This window comes from Malassezia sympodialis, genomic scaffold (assembly GCF_000349305.1).
Source record: "Malassezia sympodialis ATCC 42132 genomic scaffold, msy_sf_1, whole genome shotgun sequence".
In the NCBI taxonomy this organism is placed as follows: domain Eukaryota; kingdom Fungi; phylum Basidiomycota; class Malasseziomycetes; order Malasseziales; family Malasseziaceae; genus Malassezia; species Malassezia sympodialis.
The window spans coordinates 507,522-533,486 of NW_017387799.1; the positions used below are offsets into that span (position 1 = coordinate 507,522).

Sequence of the window (25,965 nt, forward strand, 5' to 3'; positions counted from 1 at the left end):
CGTGGGCTCCCGAGAACTGACGTATTTTCGCGCCACCACCTGCTTGGCGGCTGGATCCCACCATGGCATCAGGTGCGAGGCAACGTAGTCAGCGTTGCTGCATGGAAGGTATGTCGAGACTTTGTACAGAGCTAACGCGCTCTAGTCAAGGTCCTTTACACGCTCGACGCGAGCCCCCATACCATGATCGCGCGTACCGAGCGGCGTGTACCGGTCCGGATCGCGCGGCAGCGCGGTACAGATGTGCTGCTGGGACGTGTATCGCTAAAATTATGTCTGAATGCCGTGTGCTGTGCGAGTCCAGAGCTCCTACTCGACAAGAGCAACGACTACATTGTCTACGCCGTGGACCCCGAGGAGTCGCCACGGCCCGTTTCTGTGCTCGCGAGCCCACGCCGGGCTCCGGGGGCGCAAGTGTTCGTTGGAAAAGGCTTCTTCAGCGGCGGCCTCGAGGAGCCGGGCGACGGCACCTCTCATGTCACCGGGCCGGTCCGCACCGAGGCACGGAACAGCTCCGCGTTTTCGTCAGATGAGGAGGATGTGCCAGGCACCGATGTGCTCGAGATTGTTCTGCGGCTCAAAGAAGCATCGCAGCGTGGGCGTGAGCAATACCAGCACCGGATGCGTGGTATGGCATCCACGGCGCTTGTGCCGAGTCCAGGCGGTGCCTCCAAAGCAGCGGAGCCGTCCTCAACCGAGTCATCGCCCCCTGTGGCGGCCCCGGCGCTGGCGTCGTCGCCGTCCCCGTCGAACCAGGCCGGTGCACAGGTGCTGCAGGTGCTGCAGGCCATGCAGGCGCACCAAGGCTCTCTAACGAGCGAGCAGCAGGCGCACCTGATGGGCCTCCTGGGCATGGTGGCGGAGGCCATGCAGAGCGGTGTGATCCCCACGCCGAGTGAGACGGCCACGCCCCCCGCCCATGCAACGCCCAAGCCGTCGCAGAATGAGAGCAAGTCAGCGCGTGCGCAGCGGCCTGGTTTGCGCGATACCCGCACGGAGCTGCCGCGGATCTGCTACAACTGTGGGACGCGGCATGCGACGACATGGCGCATCCTGACGCTGCCTGCTGGCGTCACGATTCATCACCCCGCGAGCGAGCGCCCGCCCAGTGATGCTGTGCCGCTGACATGGACGCCGCAGTATGGTGATCAGGGACCGATCGAGACACACTCGGAGGCGCGGTGGCAGGCGTGCAATCCGTGCGGCCTGTACTTTGCCAAGTACGGTGTTGCGCGTCCCGACTATGTGCGCAACTTTGTGGCGCGCCCCGGCAAAGACGAGAAGAAACGTGATACCCAGGCCAAGGCGCTGCCGGAGCGCCCGAAGCGACCTAAGAGCACGACCGACACGCCACGCTCGAGTCTCGCGCGTACATTGAGTGCTGTGGCGAACCGCGACGCGGAGCGCCTCCAGCAGCGCCGCGACGAGAATGTGCCACCGGCGAGAAGCCCGCCGCCGGCGCTGCGCGCCGGTGTGTCTCCCGCCGCCCACTACAAAAGTCCGCGCCGGACGTCACGTCCGAGTGCCTTTACGAGTCCATCAGCCGGCTTTGGCATCCCGTCGGCTATGATGAATTCGTCGCCGAACACGGTGCTGAACACCCTCATGAACGAGGCCGATATGGACTTCGACGATCAGCAGGCAATGGCCGCGTCGCCGCGATGTCACGGCCATCCTAAGCCGATGTCGAGCCCGGTGCGCCGCAGTCCGCGGAAGCAGCCGCCGGGTACGGTGGCTGACGTCAATCCGTATGCGTCAACGGCGCACTCGGCGTCGTCACCGATGCCCAAAAAGGCTCGCACAGAGGCGAGGCGCGATGCGCTCACATCGCCGGCGCGTATGCTGCCACCTGTGAATCCGTTTATGGGCTTGGGCATGCTGGACGAAGAAGCGGATATGCTGGGTGGTCCGCCGAGCCCCAGTGCGGGGCGAACCTCGCGTGCAAAGCCTGCGCCCAAGCGCGAGGTGCGTACGCCGAGCCGGTTGCCGAATGGCGAGGCATGGCAGCCTTCGGTGCCGAGTCCGACAACGCTGGGCCTGGGCGAGGCGTTGCCGTTAACCCTCGGCGAGAGTGGGCCGGGCATGAAGGAGCTGTTTGCGGATCCGGCACCGTGGATGGCAGTGTGGGACGCCCGCGAAGACGCGCCGCCTGCGGCGAGCGCCGAGGCCCCTGGCCCTGATTCTCATACGCGAGAACCCGCTTCGCGTGCGCTCACGGAGCCGCCTGCGCGCCAGCCCCGCTCAACCACGGTGGAAGACGCCTCGTCGACGCCCTCGGGCTCGCCCGCCGGGTCGCCACCAGAGGAGGAGTCGCTGGTCGACCTGATCGAGGATCCGTATGGCCTCCTATCGGCGTGTGGACTGGGTGTGCTGCCCGGCACTGTGGGCGAGTCTGGTGACGCACTGACCGTGAGCGATGGAACGGGGCCGAGTGGGTTTAGTGCGGACGCCTTTAATGGTATTGAGCTGCATGGTGCGCCGGCGTTTGCGCAGCACCTCGAGGCGTTCACGCAAAGTGGCGGGCTTGGTGTGGCCGCCCATATGGGCGCGCCGCGCGAGGCGGGTGTGGCTGCTCTGCCAGGCCCCCATGTCCAGTCGTTTGGACATGTGAGCAAGCCGACTGAAACGGCAGGCACCGACTTGGAGGCGTTCCTGGACGACCCCACTGTGCAAGCGATGCTGACGAATCTGAACGAGGTGCCTTCGCACGGCCCTACGCCGCTGCTCACGTCCTAAATAGTTGCCAATTACATGATGACGCACTCTTTCTCGGCGCCCGGGCTCGAGCGACTATGGTTCGTCTTCCAGTCCTGCAGGCGCTGCGCAGCACGTGCGTGATGCTGCGCGGCGGCCTTGCTGTACCAGCGCTTGGCCTCATCGAAGTTCACGGGTGTGCCGATACCGACCTCGGTATAGTGCCCAATGGCATATTCGGCGTTAGCGATGCCCTTAGCCGCCGCACGGCGCGCCCATTGGTACGCCTCTGTGTCGCTTTGCGGCAAAACGCCTTCGGCACCTGTGAGGAACCAGCCGCTGAGCGCGAGCTCTGCCTCGCCCAGGCCCTTGTTGGCCGCCATGGTATACCAGCTGATGCTGCTCCGTGCATCGACGGGGCAGGCTAGGGTGCCGTTGGCAAAGGCGTCACCCAACTTGCACTGCGACGGTGCGTGCCCCAGCCGCGCCGCCTGGGTATAGAGGTCCCGTGCCACCACCTCGTCGTGCGGCACGACCTTTCCAGCGGGATCCTCGTAGTGTAGTGCAAGCTCGTGCAGGGCATGTGGGTGATCTTCGTCGGCCTGGCTCGCGGCGCGGCGCAGCCACACTATGGCCTCGCGGGGGTTCGCCGGCTGATCAAGGAGGCCATGCAGCAGGATCAGGCCTAGTTTGTACATACCGGCCGTGTCGCTAAGCGAAGCTGATTTGCGGTAGAAGCGCATGGCGAGCTCATAGTTGCGCTTGGTCCCAGCACCCAGCTCGTTGCATACCGCCGTGCGGTACGTCGCTGCCGCATGATTCTGCTTCGATGCCTGCACATACAGATGATATGACTTGACGTGGTCAATACTAACCCCGTTGCGTCCATTGCCGTAGCAGTTGGCCATATAGAATTGTGCCTCGGCGAACGGTGGCTGGCCCGGCGCTACAGGCGTCGTGGCCAGCTTTTTGATGACCCGCATACCTTCGTGCAAAAGAGACTCGCGATACTTGCGAGCTTGTTTAGGCATTTCATTACTGTCCTCGAGATGATGGGATGCCTCGATCAGTTGCAGAGCGTGCGCAAACTGCTGCTCCGGGTCAGTCGTGTCGGTGGCGAGCCGCCGGCGGAGCTCCTCGACGCTCGAGCGCTTGTAGGGCCCTGCAAGCGTCAGCGAGTCGCGACTCGTGCGCCATCCGCTGCGCGGCGATGCCATGCATGGCACCTGGGGCGACGACGACCGCAACGATACAGGCGATAAGGGCCCCATATCGAACAAGGAAGAAGGCCGCGACGACGGGCCGTGCAGGCCCGGCGAAAATGTTGATTGCCTTTCGGGGACGCCAGGCATGCACTCACTAGGATGTGCGGCCATGTACATGCCCAGGACACTCAATCCGTTTGAACACCGAGCCGAGCGCCGCCGAAGAGATCTGTCGTGGGGATACCAGCTGCAGGCGGTGGCCGTGCTCCTGACCACGTGGCTTACACCCGTGGAGCGAATCGCGGCTGCGACCGCCCAGGACCCTAAAGAAAGAGTGCATTTTGGCGATCAGTGTATGACACTATGATAGGATGGGTACAGTTACTAGGGTCAGAGAGGATATAGGTACCTTGCTCATCATCATCTGGTGTGAGCAGGAGGTACGTACGCGAACAAACTCGTCGTAGTTGATCTGGCCGTCGCCGTCAGTGTCGGCCTCACGGATCATCTCCTCGACCTCCTGGTCCGAAAGCTTTTCACCCAGGTTGGTCATGCTGGCTGTAAGGTGGCCGCACATACACATGACGCAGCTCTGCTGCGCTGATGAAGCCATTACCATCCTTGTCAAACACACGGAAGGCCTCCTTGATCTCCTCCTCGCTGTCAGTGTCCTTCATCTTGCGCGCCATCATCGTAAGGAACTCGGGAAAGTCTATCGTGCCATCGCCATCCGCATCGATCTCGTTCACCATATCCTGCAGCTCCGCCTCGGTAGGGTTCTGACCCAGCGAGCGCATCACAGTGCCCAGTTCCTTCGTCGTGATGCTGCCATCGCCATCTTGCGTGAGAGAGATGTACATACCCTTGTCAAACAGGGAGAAGGCCTCCTTGAACTCTAGCACGTTAGCTCACTAAAGACGCCACATACCGGCAATTTGTTCTGATCGTCAGCAAAAAAAAAAAAAATGCATACCTTCAGACTGTATACATAGAAGAAAAGGTGTGGTTAGTACATGATCCACAGAACGCCGCGGTGCGTACCAGATGCTCCGCCATACTTGGAGAGAGATGGGAGGCCCCGGGGCGTGTCGTCCGCCTACAAACCACGTGTAGTGATCACGTGCTTCTCGCGTCGCGTCGCGTCGTGACTATGAGTCTAATGTCAGGCCCGGCACAAGCGGCAGCCGCACAGCGCCGTTGCGCATCACACGCCAGCGCGGGTCGCCTTGATGCTGGCACACAGGCACATTCGCCTTATTTGACCTGGGAGAAAAATCGGTCGCGGCAAGACGGCGAATATGCTCTAGCAGCTGATGCCGCGATAATTCGTGGTCGAACATGCTGAGCAGGTCGTGGAGCTGCGTCAGTAAAGCATACGTACATGTGCCACAATCATATCCCATACATCCAGTAAGATGGTAGGGGATCGGGTATAGTCGTGGATCTGCTTGCGCAGAATGCGCTCGACCAGGGGCGAGAACATGGCAGGCGTGCGGCCCAGTGCCTGCGTGCGGTGGACGACCTCGCGGTGCCGGTGCCATTCGTGCTGCAGCATCGATAGGGGGCCGCCGACATCGCTCTCGCACCCTGCTGGTAGCTCGTCCCAGTGGTGGATACCCAGCCACACGAGCCACAAGTCCACGCGCAGGCGGTCAATCGAGCACAATCGCATTAGGAGGCTCGCCATCTCGAAATTATGCTCGACCACAGCCTGGCGCACCACCGATGGCAGCGCCTCGCCGGGCGCTGCCGCAGAGAGCAGCAGGCTTTCTGCAGGTGAGTATGGCTGTGACCGCTCATGCGGGCTGTACATGTGCACGGGCGGGAGAGCAGCGCGCCCAGACGCAGGGCTCACGTCCTTCGCCAGCCTCTCAGTCGGCAGCGGCGGCAGGTCCCAGGGCGCTGCCTGGTAGGCCCTTTGATAGTCGCGCTCCTGATACCGCAAATCGCGAGTGACCTCCGTCAAGTCCGGCCGCGCGAGCCACCGCTGGATCCAACCGAGGGCGAAAAAGGGGTTCTGCAAAGAGGTCTCCTGCTCGAGGATGAGCCGGAAATGGTGGCTCCACGCATCCAGCTCATAGATGGGTGGCGAGCCGGGGGGTAGCAGCTCCGATATCTGGTTCGGCGGAAGGAGGAAGAATGGCAGGAGGAGGTGCAGACGCTGCTTCGCAAGAAGCAGGTCACCGCCCGGCGGGGCCTCGTCGACGGGCTGCGCCATGGCCGAGGTCCCAGGCAACGTGGCGTCCAGCACCTCTTTGCGGGGGCGTACAGAGGTCGTGCCATCCGCCGTCATCAAATTCACGCCCTCGGAGAGGCGCACCAGTGCGACACGGCGGCGCAACCGTACCCAGCGGCGCCGCCGCACAAAAGTAAACATGGTTGGCACGCCGGACCACTTGAGCGAACGTGTGCGGATGTTGCGCATCACAGCCTCGAAGCCCTCGTCAGCGCGTTGTGCCTCCTTGTTCTGCATCTTCGCTTGCCGACTGAGGTGGCGGTCATAGGCAGACATGTGCAGCCGCTGCCACCAGCGCTGGAGGCCCGGCTTGGAAGCCACGGCGATAGGACGACGCCAAAATCGTAGACCAGTAAAGCTCCCGCTGTACTGCCAGCCGTCCTCGTCAGTGTCGCCGGTCATGTCGACCATCCATGTAGGATGCACCCATTCCCACGACGAGTCTGGCAGCTGGAACGTCGATGTGTTAAGGGCAGTGTTGACGCCGTGTACATCCGTCCATGGCGCAGGGTCGGTGATGAAGAGCACGTTGGAGCTGAACCGCTTAGAGATGCCAAACAATACGATACCCCGCTGGTTCTCGTGCAGTAGGTCGTATACGAGCTCCGGCTCAGAATGTGGCGGGAGCGGCGATAGAACCACTCGCGGCTCAGACGAATGCAAACGTTCGTCGTCGTCGTCGTCATCTTCAGCGTCACTCATGGCTAGTGCCTCGTCCCATGCACGCCGCTTGCGCCGTCGCCACACATGTGGTCGTGCGCCTGTGTCGCGAGATGGCATCGCTGGAATGCTGCGCAGACTGCGCGCATCGCTGGTGTCAGACCGCGCTGGCGTTGTAAGTATTGACCGAAGCTTGGCGCCTACGCTCGCATTGTCAGCAGGCGGCGACGGCGTGCGTGGTTGGGTCGACACAGCTGACGAGGCTTCATCACCGCTTCGGTGGCGGTGGAGCCGGAGGGCGTTACCCAGCTGCGAACGGAAGGATGCGTCGTGGCGCGCGTCGGCCTCGTCTCGCGGCTCGGCGTGAAGCTTGCGCGACTGCCGCATCTTGGCGCGCATTTCCTTGTTCGTGAGGCATGCGCCATGTTCCAGACTCAGGGTCTGCATGTAATGGAGCATGGAAGGCCCCTGCATATCGTCGTCCTGGCTCGAGTCCGAGTCATACGAGGGTTCTCCCCATGAGACATCGAGGAGTTTTGATGGGACCATTGGGCGCGGTGCTTTGAGCGGCGACGTAGGCGACAGATCCTCTGGCCGCGCCGTGTTCGTTGGTGCCGAAGGCTCATGTGCACTGGGCGGCAGCTCAAATCGCTCCGCTCCTGGACCCTGTGCGGACGGCTCGGAGGGCGAGCGTGAGCCCGACGACTGTGAGGGGTCTGGCTCCAGTATGGCGCTCATAGCCTGCCGAAGCTGCTCGTCAACGAGGGATCCACGCTGCGACACAGAGTCTTCCGGCGCAAGCGAGCGCCGCGCCTCGAGGAGGAGCGATGGCAGTGTGCTGGGGCCGGTCACACCCAGAAAGGGCATCGGCGCGTTGTAGCTGGACATGGTACCTGGCATGGGGCCGTTCGACAGCGCCGAGTCCTCCCGACTGGATACCGAGGACAGGTTCTCGGTGGATGGATTGGCATGCACAACGCCGATGCTTTGGACTCGCTTGCCGCAACCTGTATCGACGTCTACGCTCGCGCGGATCGGCGCAGAGGGTGCATTTGAACCGCCGAATGACAGCCGCGAAGGAAATCGAGACACGGTAGAGCGCGCAGCGCCCATCGCATTTGTGCCCGTCCACTTGCGCCATGCGCGCGTTTTGTGCTGCTGGCGCGACATTTTGTGGAGCTTGGCCGGCGCCTCGCTTGGTGCGGGATCGAGGTGCGGGAGCGGCGGCAGGGTGGGTGTGGGGCGGGATTCCGGCAGAAAAGGATCCATCGTCGGGTGCATCGCCGAATGGGGCGATGAGTGTTGGTGCGGCGTCTCGGGCGCCGGCGTCCAGCGCTCAAGGTCAGGGACCATGGGCGTGATCGGAGCCGCCTGCAGCAGCAGGGGCGTCTTGGGTGCTTCGTTCTCAGGCGCAGAGCTTTCAGGATGATCTGCAGGTGTTAGCACAAGCGCAGGCAGGCCCAGAACGCCCTCAGGCGCCTGGGCAGGGGGGGCATCGGACATGCGTGCACGCCCTGTGGCAAGGCGGCTCGCTCGGTCACCGACGCCAGCCACGCGAGCTCAGTTACCTCCACCTGCCCAAGGGCGGGTGCCATGCCACTAGAAACACAATCTACCACTCTGCGGCGGGGGCGGCCGCCGACGCGGTAGCTCCCGGGATGCGGCTCCAGCGCGGGCCCATTAACCAAACCAGGACGATACGGCCCAGTTCTGAATATTCTGCTGGATCGTCTGGAGCGCACTCGCATAGTCGACGTGCTGCAGCTGCTGCAGCACGTTGGGCACAGTGGCGGACAAGTTGATGTTGCCCGAGTAGAGCGCCACAGCGCCCAGACCCACTGCGCCTGCAGCGGTAAGCATGCCTGCTGCACCAGCGATAGGGCGGCGGTGCTTGCGCAGCACACGCGTCATGCGGCCGGTGGCCGCCTGCGGCTCCTCCGCGACGTTTTCGTCGTCGTCCTCGGCGCGGCGCTTGGCCGACGCTCGTTCCTGGATGGCCTCCGTGCGAGCTTCTGACTGGATCTGCGCAGCGAGACGCTTGGCCTCCGCGATTTGCTCCTCCACGGACGCGGACGTCAGGGGGTTCTCGGCAGGCGACGCTGCCTCAGCGGCCGTCGCGCGCGCCTGGCGGCGCGTGGGGCGGCGACCCGTCGTCGCTGCTGGTACATCAACGATCTCCTCAACAGCCGCAAGCGGCGTTGACGTCGTCGACGCCGACTCGCGCACAGTGCGTGCGCGCTTCGTCTGCCGCACGGGCGTCGCAGGCTGTTCTGTCTGGACCTTTTCGCCGTTCTTAATCGCAGCCAGCGTCTCCGCATCAGGGTTCAGCACCGGCACATCCTCATTTGGCGGCAGCACCGCCGTGGCATCAATCAGCGGCTGCGCCAGCTCCTTCAGACCGTAGTCAGCTGCAATCGACAGCGCCTCGTCACACGGAATCCACACGCCCTGCAGGCGCACGCCCGTGGAGCCAGGCGGCAGAGTGCCCTTGCGCATGGACGCGGGTTTGCGGCCACGCGTGCGCGGCGCAGGAAGAAAGCCGCCGTTCGCGACATCGGTGTTGAAGCGCGACTCGAGGTAGGCCATCTCCGCACTCTCTTCCTCCGCCTCGGCAAACGGAAAGGCAAGGCGGAACATGGACGAGCCGGCAATCGCATTCGTGTCGAAGCTGCTATTAGTCACAAACACGCACCGCTTTAGCAAGAAACCATGCTCGGCGCCATTCACGGTGGGGAGCTTGATGCGCCCAATAATAATCTCCCTGTCGTGTGAGTAGCAGCACGTACTTGTCTTCGCGCCGGATGACCTGGAGCTTAACTTGGCGCGACTTGACTTCGCCGAGTCGCGGATTCGTGCGCGTCGGCAGCTTGTGCATGCGCTCGAAGAGCGTCGCACTTTCTGCGAGCGCCTCCGCCTCCGCGTCAGGCTCGTTCTTCAATGTATCAGTCTCCTTCTCCGTCTTGGGGTCAGCCTCCTCCGTCTTGGGGTCAGCCTCCTCCGTTTTAGGGTCAGCCTCCTTCTCCGTCTTGGGGTCAGCCTCCTTCTCCGCCTTGGTGACAGCCTCCTTTCCAGCCTTGGTCGCTCGCGCCCGAGTCGTCGACTTCGTCTTGGGCTTCGGCACAGGCGGCACCGACTCTTCAGCCGCGGCGGCCTTGGTCGTGGCGCGGCGGCCGCGCGTCGTGCGCCTAGGTGTGGTCACAGGGGAGTCAGCGGCCGCTTCCGTGGCAGGGGCAGGGTCGGCGCTCTCGGCACGACCCTTCCGGGGCGTGCTGCGACGTGGAGGCATACTGATACGACAGCGTGGAGTGAAGCGTGGGCCGCCGTGTTGATGCTCGTGTCGCGCCCGCGCACCCGCGTGGATCACGTGGTGTGGTTATGCCACGTGCTCGCCGAAAAAGGCACGGCTGCGGTGGAGGCGCGCCGCCCCCGCCCCCGGCCCGAGCGCGTCGCAGACACCCACCGTGGCGGAGCGAGGCGACGGCCACGATGAAGTACCTCGAGTATCCCGAACTCGAGGTGTTGTCGCGTGCACTCACCTTTGAGATGTCTGAATGCAAGGTATTCACCCGGATCGAGGCGTATTCATGCAAGGCCGTCAACAAGGAGAAGCGCCTGTTCAAGTCGCTCGAGTCGTCCTACCTGTTGTCCGCCTCGAGCTCGCCGCCTGCGTACCTGGACGAGGCGCTCTCCTCGCCGTTCGGGCGCTTGGATCAGCCGTCCGCGCGCAAAACCCTCTTTTTGCTTATCGCCACGCTGAACGGCGCGTTCCCCGACCACGACTTTAGCGAGGTCAACCCGATGGACTTTGTGCGCGAGCCCAGCTCCACAAACGTGCTCAACAGTCTCACATCGACGCTGCTCAGCCTGCGCACCGGCACGGGCTCGCCGTCGTCGCTCGGCAGCGCTCTCGACGAGTCGCCGCTGCTCATCTCGCTCGCGCGCTCGCCCATCTCCACCGACGCGCGGCCCACGACATCGGGTGGCAGCCAGACGACACCCGGCGCCGCGCGCTCGGCCTCGGCATCCCTTCCGGCGGTGCTGGATGAAATTATCCAGACGTCAGACTGCGAAGTGTACACCTTTCATCCCGATATGGACTCAGATCCCCACGCGAGTGCGGAGCCAGACGAGGAGGGCGGTGAGGAAGACGGGGGGGATCCCTACGACGAGGGATATGACACGGGCATAGTCGGTCGGGGAGATACACCGATGATGGATGAAGATATGCAGATGGCCGACGCGCCGGTGTTTGACGAGGACATGGACGGCGGCGATGGTGCACTGCAAGACGCGTCGACAAACGCGAAGCTCGAGTCGCCCTCCCTTACCATTGATGAAGATGACCTTGCCGGCGCAGGCGCTGGTCTCCTGTGGTCCACGTTCGCGTTCTTTTACAATCGGCGCATGAAGCGCATCCTATTCATCAGCGTGTGGTGTCGCAAGAACACGCTGGGCGCCAAGCCCCCGTTGTGGAGCAGCCCGTCGCTCGCGCCAGCGCGGCCGGCGAACGAGGATGTGCCAGCGCTGTCCATGTCGTCAGCGACGATGGCGACGGCGCGCGAGCGGCCTGGCGAGCACCGATTGACGCCCAATGCGTCGCCGGCGCGGCTTGCCAAGACGCGCCGACCCGCCCCCTACTCGACGCGCCGACCCACGAGGCGGACACGCGGGCGCTCCGCCTCGAACAGTCCGGCGCCCAGCGCTCTCTCGCCATTTCCCCATGCGCAGCCGCAGCGTGCGCCTCCTGCGAGGGGCGTGCGGCATGCCCAGCCGAGCGCGCTGGCGAACGGGGCAGGAGCGGCCAGCTACCCGTCCCTGGATGCCGCGATGCTCAGTATGAGTGCGCCTACACTGGATGTCACGCACCGATGGGACACGCCCCCCTCCGCGCGATCGCGCGACTCGGGCTCGCAGGCGCCGCCGCCGTAGGAATGTATCATAGATGTGGAGGGAGTCGCACCGCAGCGCGTGAAATGGGCGAATATCTACAAAAGGAACTACGCGTCCAGGCGGCCCGGCACGCCGGAGGGGTGGACCCAACGTTCGAACATGGCTAGCGAGTGACGCGGCTGGTCGAGCGGCACAAAGTGACCGGCCTCATCGACGATGGCGTATGTGAGGTGGCCGTAGTGGCGGAATTCGCCGGCCTTGTGCCCGCCGACGGTCCAGTTCTCGAGGGGCGCCTTGCGGTAGCCCTGCTCGCCCGACCACTCGAGATCTTCGGTCCAGTGGGCGTTGCCGATGTAGTTGCAGATAAAGTCGCGGCGGCCCGAGTAGCTCAACACACGCACGCCATGCTCGAGGATGTGCTGCACGGCCCAGGTGCTGTCGCGCATGCCATCGCCTGTGGATGCAAAGTCGTTGTATACCTGGTCGGAGCAGTCGACAAACTTGCCATCGTGGCGGTCGCCAATGAGGAACTTGTCGATGCCCAGGTGCCGGCGCGTCTCCTCGCTGTTGAGGAAGGCCGACACATAGGCGTTCTCGTCGTACTCGGGCGCGTGCTGCCAGTCGTAGAACGACGAGTTGGTCTTTTCCCAGGGCTCCGAGAGCGCGCCCTCGCAGAAGGTCGTGGCCGTCTGGCACGCCGTCGTGCTGTAGGGCGCCGAGCCGCGGGGCCGGTTGCACTTGGCAATCAAGTCCTCACACACAGGCAGCTTCTCCCACATCTTGTCGCACGTCGACCGGTCGAGGAAGGGGCCGTGCCCCGTCTGGTTGGTGCACGCGTACTCCACGTAGGCGCGCGTCTGGTGGCGTGGCGACGTGATACCATTGCCGATCAGCACGGAGCGCAGCGGCAGGGGGACGAGGCCCTCCTCTGGATGGCCAGCATAGTGCTCGTTGTCGTCCACGACGCGGCTCGCAATCAGCGGCAGGTAGCGCCCCGCGTACGACTCGCCGGCCATGTGGAACTCGCGCAGCGCGCGCGTGCCGTCCGGCCGCGCGCGCCCCGCGAGCGGCCCGTCGGGGTGCGAGGCCAGCAGGTGCAAGAAGGCACTCACGTCGCGCGCGGCCTGTGCGCCATTGAAAATGCGCGAGGGGGGCACGCCCTCGCGCGACGCATTCTTCCACGACGCGTACGAAAAGCCCACGCCCACGGGCTGGTCGAGGAAGATCATGGACGAGTTGGTGACCCACGAGTACGGGTTCCACTCTGTGCGGCTCACGCCGTCGTGGGGCTTGGCCGCATTGCAGGGCCCCAGCTCCATCAGGAGGCCTGTGAAGGACGAGCATCCCGGGCCGCCATTGAGCCACAGGGTGAGCGGGTCCGAGTCGGGGTGCGTGCGGGACTGGAATGCCCAAAAGTAGAAGTGCTCGACAACACCGGACGGCGGGGCAGATGCCTGCGCAGCATGGCCCTTCTCGCGCTCGTGCTCAAACAGCTGGTCCAGGTCCACGTCCAGGTAGCCCGAGTAGGACGGTGCGCCGCGCTCGCACACGCCATCGGGCACCTGCTGCAGCCGCAGCGTGTACGCCGGCAGCGACGGGTGCGTCAGCACCGACACGCCGGGCGCGTCGCTTTTGAACTGGAACGGTGTCTGCCGCGCGTGCACAGCGGCGCCAACGAGGGCCGCAGCCACGGCACCGAGGCGTATCAGCCGGGCGATCATGGCGGGAGGGAACCGGCCGCCTGCGCCGCCGCCGCTCCCACGTGACTGTGAGTCAGACGGCGAGCGGCGGCGCTCGCTGGTTCTTCATGTTGCAGCAGTCGACGCCTGTGGTCCCGGTTGTCGACGTTGCGCCGCTGGACGTGCCAGCATGGGCGACGTCCAACCTGGCTGTCGCGATGGCTCGCTCTACGTTTCTGATGGTCCCGCTGTCGGCAGCCAAGTCCGTGCCTGGCGCCGTCCTCGTCGACATGCGCGGCAGTGATTCGTATGACGCTGCGCTGGATGTGCTCAACTGTGGTGCCGAGGCCGTCGTGGTGCGTGCCGGCTCGCCCCTCATTGATGCGCTGGGCTCGGACATTGTGGCCTCGCGCGTGGTTGTCGCCGTGGCGGAGGGCGCCGAGCCGCCCGTCGGCGCCGTGGGCGTCGTCGTGGAGTGTGCGGGCGTGCCCGGCTCGGTGCAGCGCTATGTTGATGCGATGGAGGCCCGAGTGACGGGCCGTGGCGTGTATGTGCAGGCGCCGTTTGCGAGCGTGGCTGCGATCCGGGCGGTGGCGCAGCAGGGCGCCACCGCACTCGTGCCGAGCTCGCAGCTGAGCCTGGACGGCTCCAAGATCGACTATGTGGACGCGCTGCTGTGCACGATCCAGTCGGACCGGGAGGACGGGCTGCTGCCCACGCTGGTCGTCTCGGAGACGTGCTCGGCTGCGCTCGGCCTCGTGTACTCGTCGGTCGAGTCGGTGCGTGCCTCGCTGCGGACGGGCTCGGCGCACTACCAGTCGCGCAAGCGCGGCCTGTGGCACAAGGGCGCGACGAGTGGCGCGACGCAGCGCGTTGTCTGCATCCGGCTCGACTGCGACCAGGATGCGATCGAGTTCCGCGTCGAGCAGCACGCGGGGGAGCGCTCGGTCGGCTTCTGCCACCTGACGGACCGCGAGTCGTGTTTCGGCAGCCTCTCCGGCCTCGCGAAGCTGGAGAGCACGCTGCGCGAGCGCAAGGCGAGCGCGCCGGCGGGCTCGTACACGGCGCGCCTGTTCCACGACCCTGCGCTGCTCGGCGCCAAGATCCGCGAGGAGGCGCAGGAGCTCGTCGATGCGACGGAGCGCGAGCACATTGCGTTCGAGGCCGCCGACCTGATCTACTTTGCGCTGGCCCGCTGCGTGAGTGCGGGCGTGGGCCTTGCCGACATTGAGCGCTCGCTGGACGCCAAGAGCAAGAAGGTGACGCGCCGCCGGGGCGATGCGAAGCCGGCGTTCCAGGCGCCGGCACCTGCCCCGGTCGATGCGGATGCGCCGATCCGCCTGCCGGTGCACCGCCTCGCCGAGACGGCGCCGGCGGAGCAGGAGGCGCTCCTCCGGCGCCCGGCGATCCGCACGAACGAGGTCATGGACCGCGTGCGCCCGATCCTGGCTGCCATCAAGGCACAGGGCGACGCGGCGCTCCTCTCGTACACGGCGCAGTTTGACCGCGTGGCGCTTGCGAGCCCCGTGCGCCTGCCGCCCTTCCAAACCGACGCGGAGCGCGCGGCGCTCCCGCCGCCTGTGCGGGAGGCCATTGACGTGGCGTACAGCAACATCCGGCGCTTCCACGAGGCGCAGAAAGCGCCGGCCAATGCGTCGCGGGCCCATGCGCACTGGGCGCCGGAGGAGGACGTGCTCGAGATTGCGACGATGCCGGGCGTCGTGTGCACGCGCTTCCCCCGCGCGATCGAGCGCGTGGGTGTGTATGTGCCGGGCGGCAGTGCGGTGCTGCCGTCCACGGCGTTGATGCTCGGTGTGCCTGCCCAGGTGGCTGGCTGCCGCACGATTGTGCTGGCGACGCCGCCGCGCGCGGACGGCTCGATTGCGCCTGAGGTGCTGTACGTGGCGGACAAGGTGGGCGCCGCGTGCATTGTGTGTGCGGGTGGCGCGCAGGCCGTGGGAGCGATGGCGTATGGCACCGCGTCGGTGCCGAAGGTCGACAAGATTGTCGGCCCGGGCAACCAGTATGTGACGGCGGCGAAGATGCTCGTGCAGAACGAGGTCGACGCGCTCGTCTCCATCGATATGCCTGCGGGCCCGTCCGAGGTGCTCGTCATGGCCGACGACGGCGCGGACCCCCGCTTTGTTGCGTCGGACCTGCTGTCGCAGGCGGAGCACGGGCCTGACTCGCAGGTGGTGCTGGTCGGCGTGGCGCTCAGCGATGCGAAGCTGCAGGCGATCGAGGACGAGGTCGACCGCCAGGCGCGTGCTCTGCCGCGTGTGGACGTGGTGCGCCAGGCGATCGACAAGAGCGTCACGATGCTCGTCCGCACACGCGAGGAGGCGCTCGACTGGAGCAACCGGTACGCGCCGGAGCACCTGATCCTGCACATCGCGGACCCCGAGGCCGCGGTGCCGCGCGTGCAGCATGCAGGCAGTGTGTTTGTGGGCCCCTGGACCCCCGAGAGCTGTGGCGACTACGCCTCCGGCACGAATCACACGCTGCCGACGTACGGCTTCGCACGGCAGTACGGCGGTGTCTCTACGGCGACGTTCCAGAAGTACATCACCGCGCAAACCATCGAGGCCGATGGTCTGCGGCAGCTCGGCCCGCATGTGGTGGCGCTCGCCGAGTGCGAGGGCCTCGAGGCGCATGCGAATGCGGTGCGTGTGCGGCTGCACTCCCTCTCGTAGCTCTCCCGTGCTATCCCGTGACCCTCCATGGCGTACCCGCCCCCCCCGCCGCGCCGCCGCGCTGCGGGCGCTGCCGCCGACGAGCAGGGCGACGAGACGGCGCTGCACGAGGCGGCGACGCTGTATGCCGCGTCGCCGCACGTCCATGTGGACGAGCGGGAGCGGGCCAAGCGCGCACGCCGTGCGCAGTACGGCCAGCGCTCGCTGTTCTTCTGGGGCCCGGCCTCACAGATTTCCCCGACGTGGCTCCTGAGCCTTGTGCTCGTGCTCGGCGTGCTGTGGGCGCTGTGGCCGAGGCCTGCGCCGGCACGTGTGGCGGGGCCGCCGCCGGCGGAGGTCGCGGCGCCCGTGCCCGCTCCCTCCATCCCCGTGTGTGTGCCGCGGATGCCTGCCCAAAAGACGTTTACCCTGGCCTCGCGCAGCAAGGGCTGCCACCTCGTGCAGGACGAGGTCGAGCGTGAGGTGCGCGATATGCTGCGCGGCGTGCAGGTCGGCCTGCTCACGCTGTTTCTGCAGCACACGAGCGCGGCGCTCACGCTGAACGAGAACTTTGACAAGGATGTGCGCACGGACATGGACATGGTGCGTACCCGTGGCTGACGCAGGCGATGGACCACATTGTGCCCGAGTCGCTCCCGTGGCGCCACACGGACGAGGGCCCCGACGACTCGGCGTCGCACTCCAAGTCGTCGCTGCTCGGCCCGTCGGTCACGATCCCGATCACGAACGGGCGCATGAACCTGGGCACCTGGCAGGGCGTGGTACGTGGTGCGACTAACGCAGTACCTGTGCGAGTTTCGGCGCATGAAGCATGCGCGCCGCATTGTGGCTACGGTGCTGCCCTAGCTACAGCTTGGCCTGCACGGCCGGCGCGCCCTGCTCGACAATGTCGCGCAGGCGGCGGAGCGCCTGCACGAGGCTCTCCTTGTACATCTTCAGCGGCTCGCCGTCGCCCAAGGGGTTCGAGCGCTTGGTCTCCATACCGAACTTGAGCGTCTGGCTGCCCGCCAAGTAGTTCACACCAAAGCCGTCCGGGTAGCCGCAGCCGAAGCCCGTGCCGACAAACTTGTCGCCGGCGCTCAGGCCACTTGTGCTCAGCTTCCACGCGCTCGACTCGCCGAGCAGCGGGTCGGCGAACAGGCGCGGCACCTCGCCGTCGTCCTCGGCGCGGTACGCCAGGCGCAGGCCCATCAGGTGGCGGTCCACGCCCTTGCCGAACGAGCTGTCGCGCGTCTGGCGCGTGTGCGCCTGGGTGGCCGCTTGCAGCAGCGTGTACAGCTCCGCGGCCGGCTTGTTCTCGCGCAGCGCACGCACAAAGTCGTACGCCTCGTTGCTGAACGAGCGGATCACGTCCGTGCGGCCGTGGCGGAACAGGCGCGTGCTCGCCGTCTCGTACGTCGCCGTCTGGCGGCCGTGCACCTGCGCGTAGGCGACCTGCAGCGCCATCTGGATGTACGCGTCCGGCGCCTGCTTCGCGACGCGCTTGATCCACTCGGCGCCGTACTCGCTGAACCACAGCATGCCCATGTTCGAGTCGGCGGTGATCTGGCGCGCCACGTCCTCGGCGTGGCGGATCGACTGCTGCACCCGGTCGTCGACCTTCCACGCGAGCTTCTTCCACTGCGGCGCCTCGTCCATCACCGAGACGCCCTCCGCCTTCTCGGGCAGTGGCTCGCCCGCGGGGGGCATCGGCTCCGCGAGCACCGTCTCGGAGAGGAACGACGGGATCAGCGCATCCACGGGCGAGTGCTCGCCGAGCATCCCCGCGCGGCCGGTCGGCTCCACGCTGAACGTGATCGCCTTGTCGAACCAGCGGTTGTGCGCGAGACGGCCGGCGCCCGACGTGGCGATCGCCGTCGCACCGGCGTACACCGGCTCGCTGCCGACGGGCGCGGGCGCGCCGTCGACGTCGCCGAGCACGTTCGAGTCAAGCGACAGCACAAACAAGCTCGTCTGGATCGACTGCAGGTTCGCGCGGTTCTCGGGGCCCAGCGACAGCAGATGCTCGCGCGCGAGCGTCCACGTGTCGCGGTCGTCCGCCGTCATGACGCCGATCGCGGGGCCGTCCGCCTTGCGTGCGTCCGCGACAATGTCGCCGAGCGCGCGCTCTATCGCGGCGAGCGGCAGAATCTCGTCGTGCTCGTTGAGCACCGGCAGCTCGTAGATGTTGTCGCGCACCATCACGGTGATGTGGCGCGAGTGGCGCGTGCTGTCCGTCGACGTGTTGTAGTCGTGGGGGCGGCAGGGAATGCGCGTCACGCCGAACATGCGGCTGTACTGGTACATGCAGAACGCACCCGCCCGGGAGCGGTCCGGCTGGATCGTCTGGCGGTCAAGCGCGACCTTGTACAGCACCGCACGGTACGTGATCCACGTCGCGCGGCGCAGCCCCCACTCGAGGCCGTCCCAGTTCTGCGCATCGATCGCCTGCTGCGTGTAGGCCGGCGCATCGCAGCGGTTCGTCAGCGACTCGTCCATCGCCGGGTCGTCCTTGTACATGTTCCACCAGTTGCTGTTCACCAGCAGGGGCACACGCCACTCGTGGTACGCCTTCTGCAGCCAGAAGCGATCGTCAAACCAGTTGTTCTCCGTCGTCTGGTCCACGTCCACCAGGCGCCCGTTCAGCTTCGCGCCGAGGCCGCCCTGGAGCAGCTCGTCCGCCCATGCACGGCGCTGCGCAAGCTCACTCTCGGCAGTCGCACCAGCGGGCAGCTCGCCCATCTCCTCCTTCTGGCGCAGCAGCGGCTCCAGCGTACGCAGGTAGCGGGCCAGCGTGTCTTCGAGCTTCGGCACCGGCAGACGCGGGAGCTGCGCTTGCAGCTCGAACGTCGTCGGCGAAATACGATTCAGCATGGTCGGCATAATGCGGACAGAACGACTAGTCGAAAAGGCGCGTCGGACAACTCGCTCTGTCGGGGGTCGGACGAGGGCACGAAGGGCCATGCCGGTGCTCGGCTACGCGCTGTGGGGCCTGCCGCGCGTGTGCGGGGTGAACGCACGTGACGACCGGCGATCGCGCCGACCGTGACCCCGGCCGGCCGGCCGGCCGGCCGGCCGGGCAGACGAGGCGCTGCCATGTCCGTGCGCCAGGTGCGCACGCTGCGAGTGACGGCTCACCCGCGCACGGGGCAGCGCATGATCAATGACTATGTAGTCGATGGCGACCTCGGCCGCGGCTCGTTTGGCAACGTCAAGCTCGCGCACGACGACCGCACGGGCGAGTGTGTGGCCGTCAAGATTGTGCAGCGCGAGGCGCCACGGCGCCTGGGCGTGCCGTACACGCCCCGCCAGACGGACGAGCGCCTGGTGCGCGAGATCCAGGCGATGTCGCGGTGCCGCCACCCGCATGTCGTGCAGCTCTACGAGGTCATCGACGACCCGAACAGCCGGCGCCTCTTCCTTATCCTCGAGTACATGCCGGGTGGCGCGCTCGTGTGGCAGGACGCGCTGCAGCGGCCGGCGCTGTCCTTCAACGATGCACGCTACATCCTGCGCGGCGTCGCCGAAGGCCTCGCATCGCTGCATGCGTGCGGCGTCATCCACCGCGACATCAAGCCGGCCAATATCTTGCTGTCCGAGGACGGCGTGCCCAAGATCTCCGACTTTGGGTGCGCGTACGTGCGCGCCGGGCGTGGCAGCGCGGACGACCTCTCGAGTGCGACGGACCCGCTGCTCGCCCGCACGTTTGGGACGCCGTCGTTTTTTGCTCCAGAGCTGTGCCGCGATGCCGCTCAGGGGCCCCCCGTGACCAAGGCCATCGATGTGTGGGCGCTCGGCGCGACGCTGTACTGCCTGCTGTTCGGGCGCCCGCCGTTCTGGGCGGACACCGAGTACCTGCTCCTGGAGAGTATCATGCACGACGACTTCGCCCTCCCTGCTACGATGGGCATCGATGGCCGGCCCATCGGGCCTCGCGCGCCGCGCTGGCCGCCGGTCCACGCGGACCGGGGCGCAGATGCGCCGGCGCCGGCGCCGGTACCGGCGCCTCGGAGCGATGAGGCGGAGATCACGGCGCACCTGCTCGACCGCCTGCTCGAGAAGGATCCACGCTCGCGCCTCACACTCGACGAGGCGCTCCTGCACCCGTGGCTCGCTGCCGGCCCGCCGTCGCGCGCGTCCTCCGACGAGCGGATCACGCTGCAGCGCACCGCGTCCGGTCGCTCGGTGGCGCAGCCGAAGCTGGGCGACTCGTCGAGCCGCCGAGCGCCGTCTGCCATGCTGCCATTGCATTCGATACCCACTACATAAGCCACATCGGCTGGAGCTGTGCGTCCGCGCGGTGGAACTGCTCGACGACGTTCGCGTCGATGGCCTTTTCGTTCGCGAGCACATCTACACCCGCGGTCAGCGCGGCCCAGAAGCGGCCGGCGCGGCGCAGCTCGTGGCCGACATCACGCACGTTCTCAAACGTCTCAACGAGCATGTCGACGACCGTCGACTTGGCCTCGGCGACGTCGGCGGACGCCTCGTCGCCGGGCTGCACGGGGCCGCCGTGCAGCGTGTACAGCGCATCCAAGTAGCACTTGAATACGATGCCCATGCCGGTGTTGGTATCTGCCTGGAACGGCAGGCTCAGGCTAATGTCCAAATAGTCGTCGCGCTGCTGGCGCATTTCCGAGGAGAGCAGCAGCGACAGCGTGACCATTTCGGCAAGCGAGCGCAGCGAGCGCGAGAGGCTCTTGGCGAACGAGTTGAACACGAGGAGCTCGCGCGAGAGCGGCGCCTCCCACGCCTGTGGCTTGTAGGCCATGGGGATCAGGCTCATCGCCCGCATCGCGAGGAGGACATGCTGCATCTCCTCGTCGGTGCCGAACGACGGGCCGCCGCTGTGGCTCTTTCCACTGTAGGGCTCCCCGTGCAGCACACCTGCGCGGATCAGCTCGAGCGCGAGGTACAGCGGCTCCTGCAGGCGGTCGTTGACTCGGAGCTGCTGCGTGGCCACATGCAGCGCACGCCCGTACGCTGTGTGTGTGTGCTGCGGCGACAAGAAGCCGCGCAGCTCGAGCATGCGCCAGAATGTGTTGGCGACCATTTCGTCTTTGCGCTCCAGGCACACCGGCGTGTCCTTCGCGGCAAACGTGCGCTGCGCGCGCACGGGGTCCGCGGTCGTATTCAGGCACAGCGGGAGGTCGATCGTCGACGAGTTTTGGCGGCGCAGCTCCTCGTCCAGCAAGGCAGCGGGCACATGCCACTGGTCGTTCTGCGCAAGCAGCTGCTGCGTCGCAGGCGCATCGTGGGGCACCGGCGCATCCACCTGCGGCTGGAACCAGTACACCGCCGAGACCTTGCGCTGCCGCCAGAAAGGATGCAGCGCACCACACGCCCGCGCAATCGCGACGCACCGGGGGCTCGTGGCTCCCTCGGTGAGGTACTCGCGCACAAACTGGCGGTACTCTTCTGTGTCGCCATTGTCGAGGGGCGCCGACTCAATCACGTAGCCACTCAGCAGGCTGCCCAGCACACTCGAGCTGATCAGACCCCGCGACAGGTACAGCAACACCTGGTCGGGGAGACGGAACGAGAAAATCTCGTGCAGGTCGCTGGGGATCTCTGGTTTGGGCCCTTTCTCATGCAGCGCCAGCGGCAGCGGCACCACGACGCCGCCGTCCGGGCTGAGCACCAGGCTGAACTTGATCATCGCACGCGCGTGACAGAACTGATCCAGGTACGCCGTCTTCGCCACCATCGGGTGCTCGGCAAACTGGCTGCACAGCATAAACCCACCACGGCTCTGCTTGACGAGCATCGAGAGGGCGCGGATGCCTGGCGCCCCAGGCGTATGCATCAGGCCCGTCGACTCATCCTGCAGTGCAGGGAAGGTCGAGCAATATTCCATGCCGGCCAGCAGGACCGTGTCGAGAAACTCCGCTTCCCCACACTGCAGCTCCCGCAGCATGGCCCGCTTCGACGCGAACTGGAACTTGCCCTGGCGCAAATTCAAGTGAAGAATCACATTGTCGATGCCGTCAAAGGCGAACAGCTCCATGGGACCATAGATAGCATGCACGTACTGCTTGGCATGACGCTCCATGAGCACCAACTGGCCCGTCGCCTGGTACGGTGCCACCACATAGTCGATCTGGCGGTGCCGGATCATGCGCAGCACGCTGCGGTACAGATCAGGGAAGTGCACACTATTGCTGGCAGCAAAGTTCTGGTTCGCCAGCGTCACGTTGCCAGCCTCGTACGCTTCCCACGCGCGGTTGCGCAGTCCCGGACGGCGGTCCTCATAGCTGAACGGCCGCGTCCGCTTCGCAGGAGACAGGCCATTCAACACAAACACAGGCTTGATGCGGTGCTGCTCCAGCACACGCAGATCCTCCTCAATGTGCGAGACCAGCGCCAGGGGCGGGCCCCCAATCGCGGTCACCAAGGGCTCTGCCCTCTCTTTCGACGCAAGGATATGCCGAAGATAGTACGAGAGGTCGATGCCTAGGCGCGTATTCTTCAGAGCGCTCAAAGACTCCTCTTGGAGCAGCTGCGCTTCTTGCAAGAACCCTTCAAGCCCACGGATCATGGCCACCGATCAAGCTGCGCGTGTGCACACCTAGGCACGATTCGGTACGTGCGTCTTCTCGGCCGGGCTACACACCCACACTGCCACATGTCTTGCGACATGCGCATCGCAGCACGGATCCAAAGGCTATTTTTGGGACAACGCCTCGAGGCGTGTGGGTACGAACGCACATGGGCTATGGCAAACGAGACCCCGGGAGGTATGGAAAACAGAAACATCCATCATATCCACAGAGGGGATATGCTTACTGGAGAATAATGCCGTCGAAGCGCTGCTTGAACCACACGGCTGTCTCTTCCTTCCTGACGCGGTGGGGGGCACCGACACGGGCCACACGGTGCTTGCGGCGAGAGACACGCACACCAGGGCGGGTCATGCACACGTAAAAGTCCATACCAAAGATACCAATACCAGGGTCGTACTTGATACCCAGGTCAATGTGCTCCTGGATACCGAAACCGAAGTTGCCAGTCTCCGAGAAGTTGCGCTTGCGGAGCTCGTACTCCTTCACCTTCAGGGCACGCTCCAGAATCTCCTCGGCCTTCGCACCGCGGACAGTGACGTGGCAGGCGATCTTCTCGTTACGGCGGATACCGAAACCACGGAGGGTGTAGCGGGCCTTGCTGGTAACGGGGGTCTGACCAGTAAGCTGCTCAAGCACCTTGGTGGCACGAGTGAGACGGTCACCCGATTCACCCACCGAGATGTTGATGACGAGCTTGTCAACCTTCAGCTCCTGCGCATGTTAGTACCATTCCTACAGCCAAAGCAGAGAAGAGAAGAAACGGCTTGCTGCGGTCTCATGCCGACAACCCCGGGCGCGACGCTGCGCTCGCGAGCCGCACGCTCCAGGCACATGCTACCAGCGCACCATTCTCAAACTGCACCTCTGCTTCGGTGGTGAAAACGTACCCTCATGGGGTTACTGCAAAATGTTAGCATGTCCATTCTCTTTCAGGTCAACAACGTACATCGCCTTGCTGGATTCCGCCATGTCGAATTCAGTCGCAGTCGACGTGAAGAAGAGCGGCTGGCGTCGTAGACGCCTCTAGGCTGGTCTCTCCTACATCATGTGATATGACCCACGTGATGTATATAGTTTTAGCAGGTCGTGTTAAGGGTTGCCTTATTGGTCAGATCAGTTGCATGGAAGTCCGCCAATGAAATGGTCATAAAGCATATGCTCCAGACAGGCACCAATCCTGGACGTTGATTGGTCCATCGCGGTAACGCCATCCCCTAAGAACGAGCTTACGGCGCAAGATACACCGATTGCGCACGCAACGCGCGGTGCGGCAATACACACTGGGGCACAGGATTTGGGCCCACGCAGGACGCACTGCGTTCCCACACTGTACTCGTAGACATCGAACAGTGCCACACGGGAACTTGTTCCGGTTACCCTTCTCTGCTAACGACATCTGTGGGTACTGACTGTCTTCTTCCGCTTGCATCCCCGCAGGACTAGTGCAGTAAAAGCAAGACCATCGCGCCCGCTGTGCTATGGATCTCTAAGCGCTGCGCTGTACCCCTGTCGCGACCGAATCCACTTTTCACCCTACGAACGCAAACACACGTCCCTCTTCAGCCACATTCAACATGGTACACCCCTCCGCTGATGGAGTTTCTGTCCCTTTGGGGGCGGACGAACCCCCTGAGGCTGAGCTGAGAACATATCCTATGTCCAATTCCAAGCCTATGGCCGTTGTCGACTCGTCCAGTCGGCATGCGCCGGCCATGGATCCTCTCTCATTGTCCTCTGAATTGCGTCCCTTGCAGGAACCGTGCGTGTCGCCCCATTCTTTTACATCTTCGATCGCAACCGATGCAACGACACCCCGGTTTGGATGTAGCCCAGGATACACAGACTCCCCGTCTGGTAGCCCGAGCAGCATATCCAGCATGATGAGCATCGCTTCATATCGTCGTGGAGAAACGGCAGACACAGAGGACGATCCTGAACCAGAGCTATATCCCGTTGATGAGGTCGAGGAAGTCGGCGATCGTGCTTTCGCATCCATGGACATCTCTGACGAACCTGCTCCCTCCAAATCTGATCCTCCGCCTTCCTCTGCTAGTTCGACATTGGCATACAGCTCTTCTGAGCCGCGCCGCACGCAATCTGCACCGGTATTGCCGAAGCCTTTAAAAGGGCGAGTGTTTGAGCTACTGGCAGACGAAGATGACAATGGATCCAGCGGGACGTCATCCCCTCATGATTGGGACGGGGAAATTAATGAGCCGCCTCCTCCTCAACCCAACGTGACGCCGCAGGACACAGTCCCACCTGTTCCCTCGCCTCTCTGCATGTGCATTTCTGGCGAAACTGCAGGTACAGCTACGAAGCCTCAAAGTGAGCACGTTTCGATCCCTTCTTCTCCACGGACGACCGTCCAAGAGGCGTGTACCAAAAGCCCACTAGGTGCCTTTGGTCATGCTCACCGACGCATGCGTCGAAGCTTACGGTCGAAAAAGCCCCTAAAATCTGCCTTGTCTTCCTCGGATGAAGAACGTACAGGCCGTTCTCGTCATCGAGAACGCAAAAAACATTCAGTACGATTCTGCCTGGAGCCACAAGAGCAGCGCACACACAGCCCTGTTGACTATGATCGCAAGGCACATCCTGTGCATAACCGACTTTGCCATGATGATCTTCGGGAGCTGCGAGATTTGCATATGCCTATGGATTTGTTAGCATCGCGTTGGAGCACTTTGAGGCTACCTCACCATGGGCAGAAAGGCAGACATTCTGCGAGCGCGCCAGAATTGCCGGCCTATGACATGTGGCATTCGAATGCAATGCAGTCTTTGGCGCTGGAGCAACCGTTACCAGCATCGGGTCCGACTTGTCTTCCGGTAACGGAGACCGATAATACCCCAGCTGCTCCATCATGCAGCACGGTGGCCCCCGCGGCCACAGCACATCGGGACCCGGTGGCCGAGCTCAAGGCTGTCCGGCCGCCCACTCCTACGCATGATTTGCCAGTCGCAAGTCGTTCCTATGCTGCACCGCAAGATCCTCCGCGGGGGCTGTCATCGTCCCTCACAGATTCGCTTGCAGCGCGCTTTGGCCTAACCAAACCGCCGCCACCTCTTCCCGGTGTTGAGTCGACACCCGGGCCGAGGCGGACACAATCTGACAGCAAGCTATATCCTACGCCTCAGACTATGCTTACGACTTCTACAGCGCCAAAGTCCACGGGCGCTTCTGCTGGTAATTCGGCAGCCCACACGAGTGGGTACGAAAGCCCCTCTACAGATCTGGGCGATTATGGTACTGAATATGCGATGGTGGGAAGTTGCCCTTAATAATGTACATACGAAGGAAATGCAATAATAGAGACATGTGAGCTTCTTACGGCACCTTAATACGCCGATTCGCCTGCCTTGG

At 64.5% G+C, this 25,965-nt stretch overlaps 13 protein-coding genes across 13 annotated transcripts; 6 read left to right on the forward strand and 7 right to left on the reverse strand.

Moving 5' to 3' along the window:
- Positions 1 to 183: 183 nt before the first annotated feature.
- Positions 184 to 2,736, forward strand: MSY001_0219 (uncharacterized protein; the record flags this gene model as incomplete). Its single annotated transcript, XM_018884332.1, has 1 exon — positions 184 to 2,736. The coding sequence occupies one exon, from the start codon at positions 184 to 186 to the stop codon at positions 2,734 to 2,736; it is 2,553 nt and encodes an 850-aa protein (XP_018738862.1).
- An 11-nt stretch (positions 2,737 to 2,747) lies between these two features.
- Positions 2,748 to 3,725, reverse strand: CHS4.2 (Activator of Chs3-like protein; the record flags this gene model as incomplete). Its single annotated transcript, XM_018884343.1, is given in 2 exon segments — positions 2,748 to 3,379; positions 3,395 to 3,725. The coding sequence occupies 2 exon segments, from the start codon at positions 3,723 to 3,725 to the stop codon at positions 2,748 to 2,750; spliced, it is 963 nt and encodes a 320-aa protein (XP_018738863.1).
- A 535-nt stretch (positions 3,726 to 4,260) lies between these two features.
- MSY001_0221 (uncharacterized protein) lies at positions 4,261 to 4,759 on the reverse strand (the record flags this gene model as incomplete). The annotated part of the gene is made up of 3 exons (XM_018884354.1): positions 4,261 to 4,323; positions 4,348 to 4,453; positions 4,479 to 4,759. 3 exons carry the CDS (start codon positions 4,757 to 4,759, stop codon positions 4,261 to 4,263), a joined length of 450 nt encoding a protein of 149 aa, XP_018738864.1.
- Positions 4,760 to 8,475: 3,716 nt separating this feature from the next.
- On the reverse strand, positions 8,476 to 10,081 carry MSY001_0222 (uncharacterized protein; the record flags this gene model as incomplete). The annotated part of the gene is made up of 2 exons (XM_018884365.1): positions 8,476 to 9,556; positions 9,582 to 10,081. The coding sequence occupies 2 exons, from the start codon at positions 10,079 to 10,081 to the stop codon at positions 8,476 to 8,478; spliced, it is 1,581 nt and encodes a 526-aa protein (XP_018738865.1).
- A 200-nt stretch (positions 10,082 to 10,281) lies between these two features.
- On the forward strand, positions 10,282 to 11,380 carry MSY001_0223 (uncharacterized protein; the record flags this gene model as incomplete). The annotated part of the gene is made up of 2 exons (XM_018884376.1): positions 10,282 to 11,310; positions 11,336 to 11,380. 2 exons carry the CDS (start codon positions 10,282 to 10,284, stop codon positions 11,378 to 11,380), a joined length of 1,074 nt encoding a protein of 357 aa, XP_018738866.1.
- Positions 11,381 to 11,792: 412 nt separating this feature from the next.
- On the reverse strand, positions 11,793 to 13,406 carry MSY001_0224 (uncharacterized protein; the record flags this gene model as incomplete). Its single annotated transcript, XM_018884387.1, has 1 exon — positions 11,793 to 13,406. One exon carries the CDS (start codon positions 13,404 to 13,406, stop codon positions 11,793 to 11,795), a length of 1,614 nt encoding a protein of 537 aa, XP_018738867.1.
- An 86-nt stretch (positions 13,407 to 13,492) lies between these two features.
- MSY001_0225 (uncharacterized protein) lies at positions 13,493 to 16,057 on the forward strand (the record flags this gene model as incomplete). Its single annotated transcript, XM_018884398.1, has 1 exon — positions 13,493 to 16,057. The coding sequence occupies one exon, from the start codon at positions 13,493 to 13,495 to the stop codon at positions 16,055 to 16,057; it is 2,565 nt and encodes an 854-aa protein (XP_018738868.1).
- Positions 16,058 to 16,441: 384 nt separating this feature from the next.
- MSY001_0226 (uncharacterized protein) lies at positions 16,442 to 16,903 on the forward strand (the record flags this gene model as incomplete). Its single annotated transcript, XM_018884409.1, has 3 exons — positions 16,442 to 16,639; positions 16,663 to 16,818; positions 16,841 to 16,903. The coding sequence occupies 3 exons, from the start codon at positions 16,442 to 16,444 to the stop codon at positions 16,901 to 16,903; spliced, it is 417 nt and encodes a 138-aa protein (XP_018738869.1).
- On the reverse strand, positions 16,904 to 18,910 carry MSY001_0227 (uncharacterized protein; the record flags this gene model as incomplete). The annotated part of the gene is made up of 1 exon (XM_018884420.1): positions 16,904 to 18,910. One exon carries the CDS (start codon positions 18,908 to 18,910, stop codon positions 16,904 to 16,906), a length of 2,007 nt encoding a protein of 668 aa, XP_018738870.1.
- Positions 18,911 to 19,192: 282 nt separating this feature from the next.
- On the forward strand, positions 19,193 to 20,305 carry MSY001_0228 (uncharacterized protein; the record flags this gene model as incomplete). Its single annotated transcript, XM_018884431.1, has 1 exon — positions 19,193 to 20,305. The coding sequence occupies one exon, from the start codon at positions 19,193 to 19,195 to the stop codon at positions 20,303 to 20,305; it is 1,113 nt and encodes a 370-aa protein (XP_018738871.1).
- Positions 20,298 to 22,574, reverse strand: MSY001_0229 (uncharacterized protein; the record flags this gene model as incomplete). Its single annotated transcript, XM_018884443.1, has 2 exons — positions 20,298 to 22,290; positions 22,339 to 22,574. The coding sequence occupies 2 exons, from the start codon at positions 22,572 to 22,574 to the stop codon at positions 20,298 to 20,300; spliced, it is 2,229 nt and encodes a 742-aa protein (XP_018738872.1).
- A 244-nt stretch (positions 22,575 to 22,818) lies between these two features.
- MSY001_0230 (uncharacterized protein) lies at positions 22,819 to 23,492 on the reverse strand (the record flags this gene model as incomplete). The annotated part of the gene is made up of 2 exons (XM_018884454.1): positions 22,819 to 23,310; positions 23,487 to 23,492. The coding sequence occupies 2 exons, from the start codon at positions 23,490 to 23,492 to the stop codon at positions 22,819 to 22,821; spliced, it is 498 nt and encodes a 165-aa protein (XP_018738873.1).
- A 681-nt stretch (positions 23,493 to 24,173) lies between these two features.
- On the forward strand, positions 24,174 to 25,883 carry MSY001_0231 (uncharacterized protein; the record flags this gene model as incomplete). Its single annotated transcript, XM_018884465.1, has 1 exon — positions 24,174 to 25,883. One exon carries the CDS (start codon positions 24,174 to 24,176, stop codon positions 25,881 to 25,883), a length of 1,710 nt encoding a protein of 569 aa, XP_018738874.1.
- Positions 25,884 to 25,965: the final 82 nt, after the last annotated feature.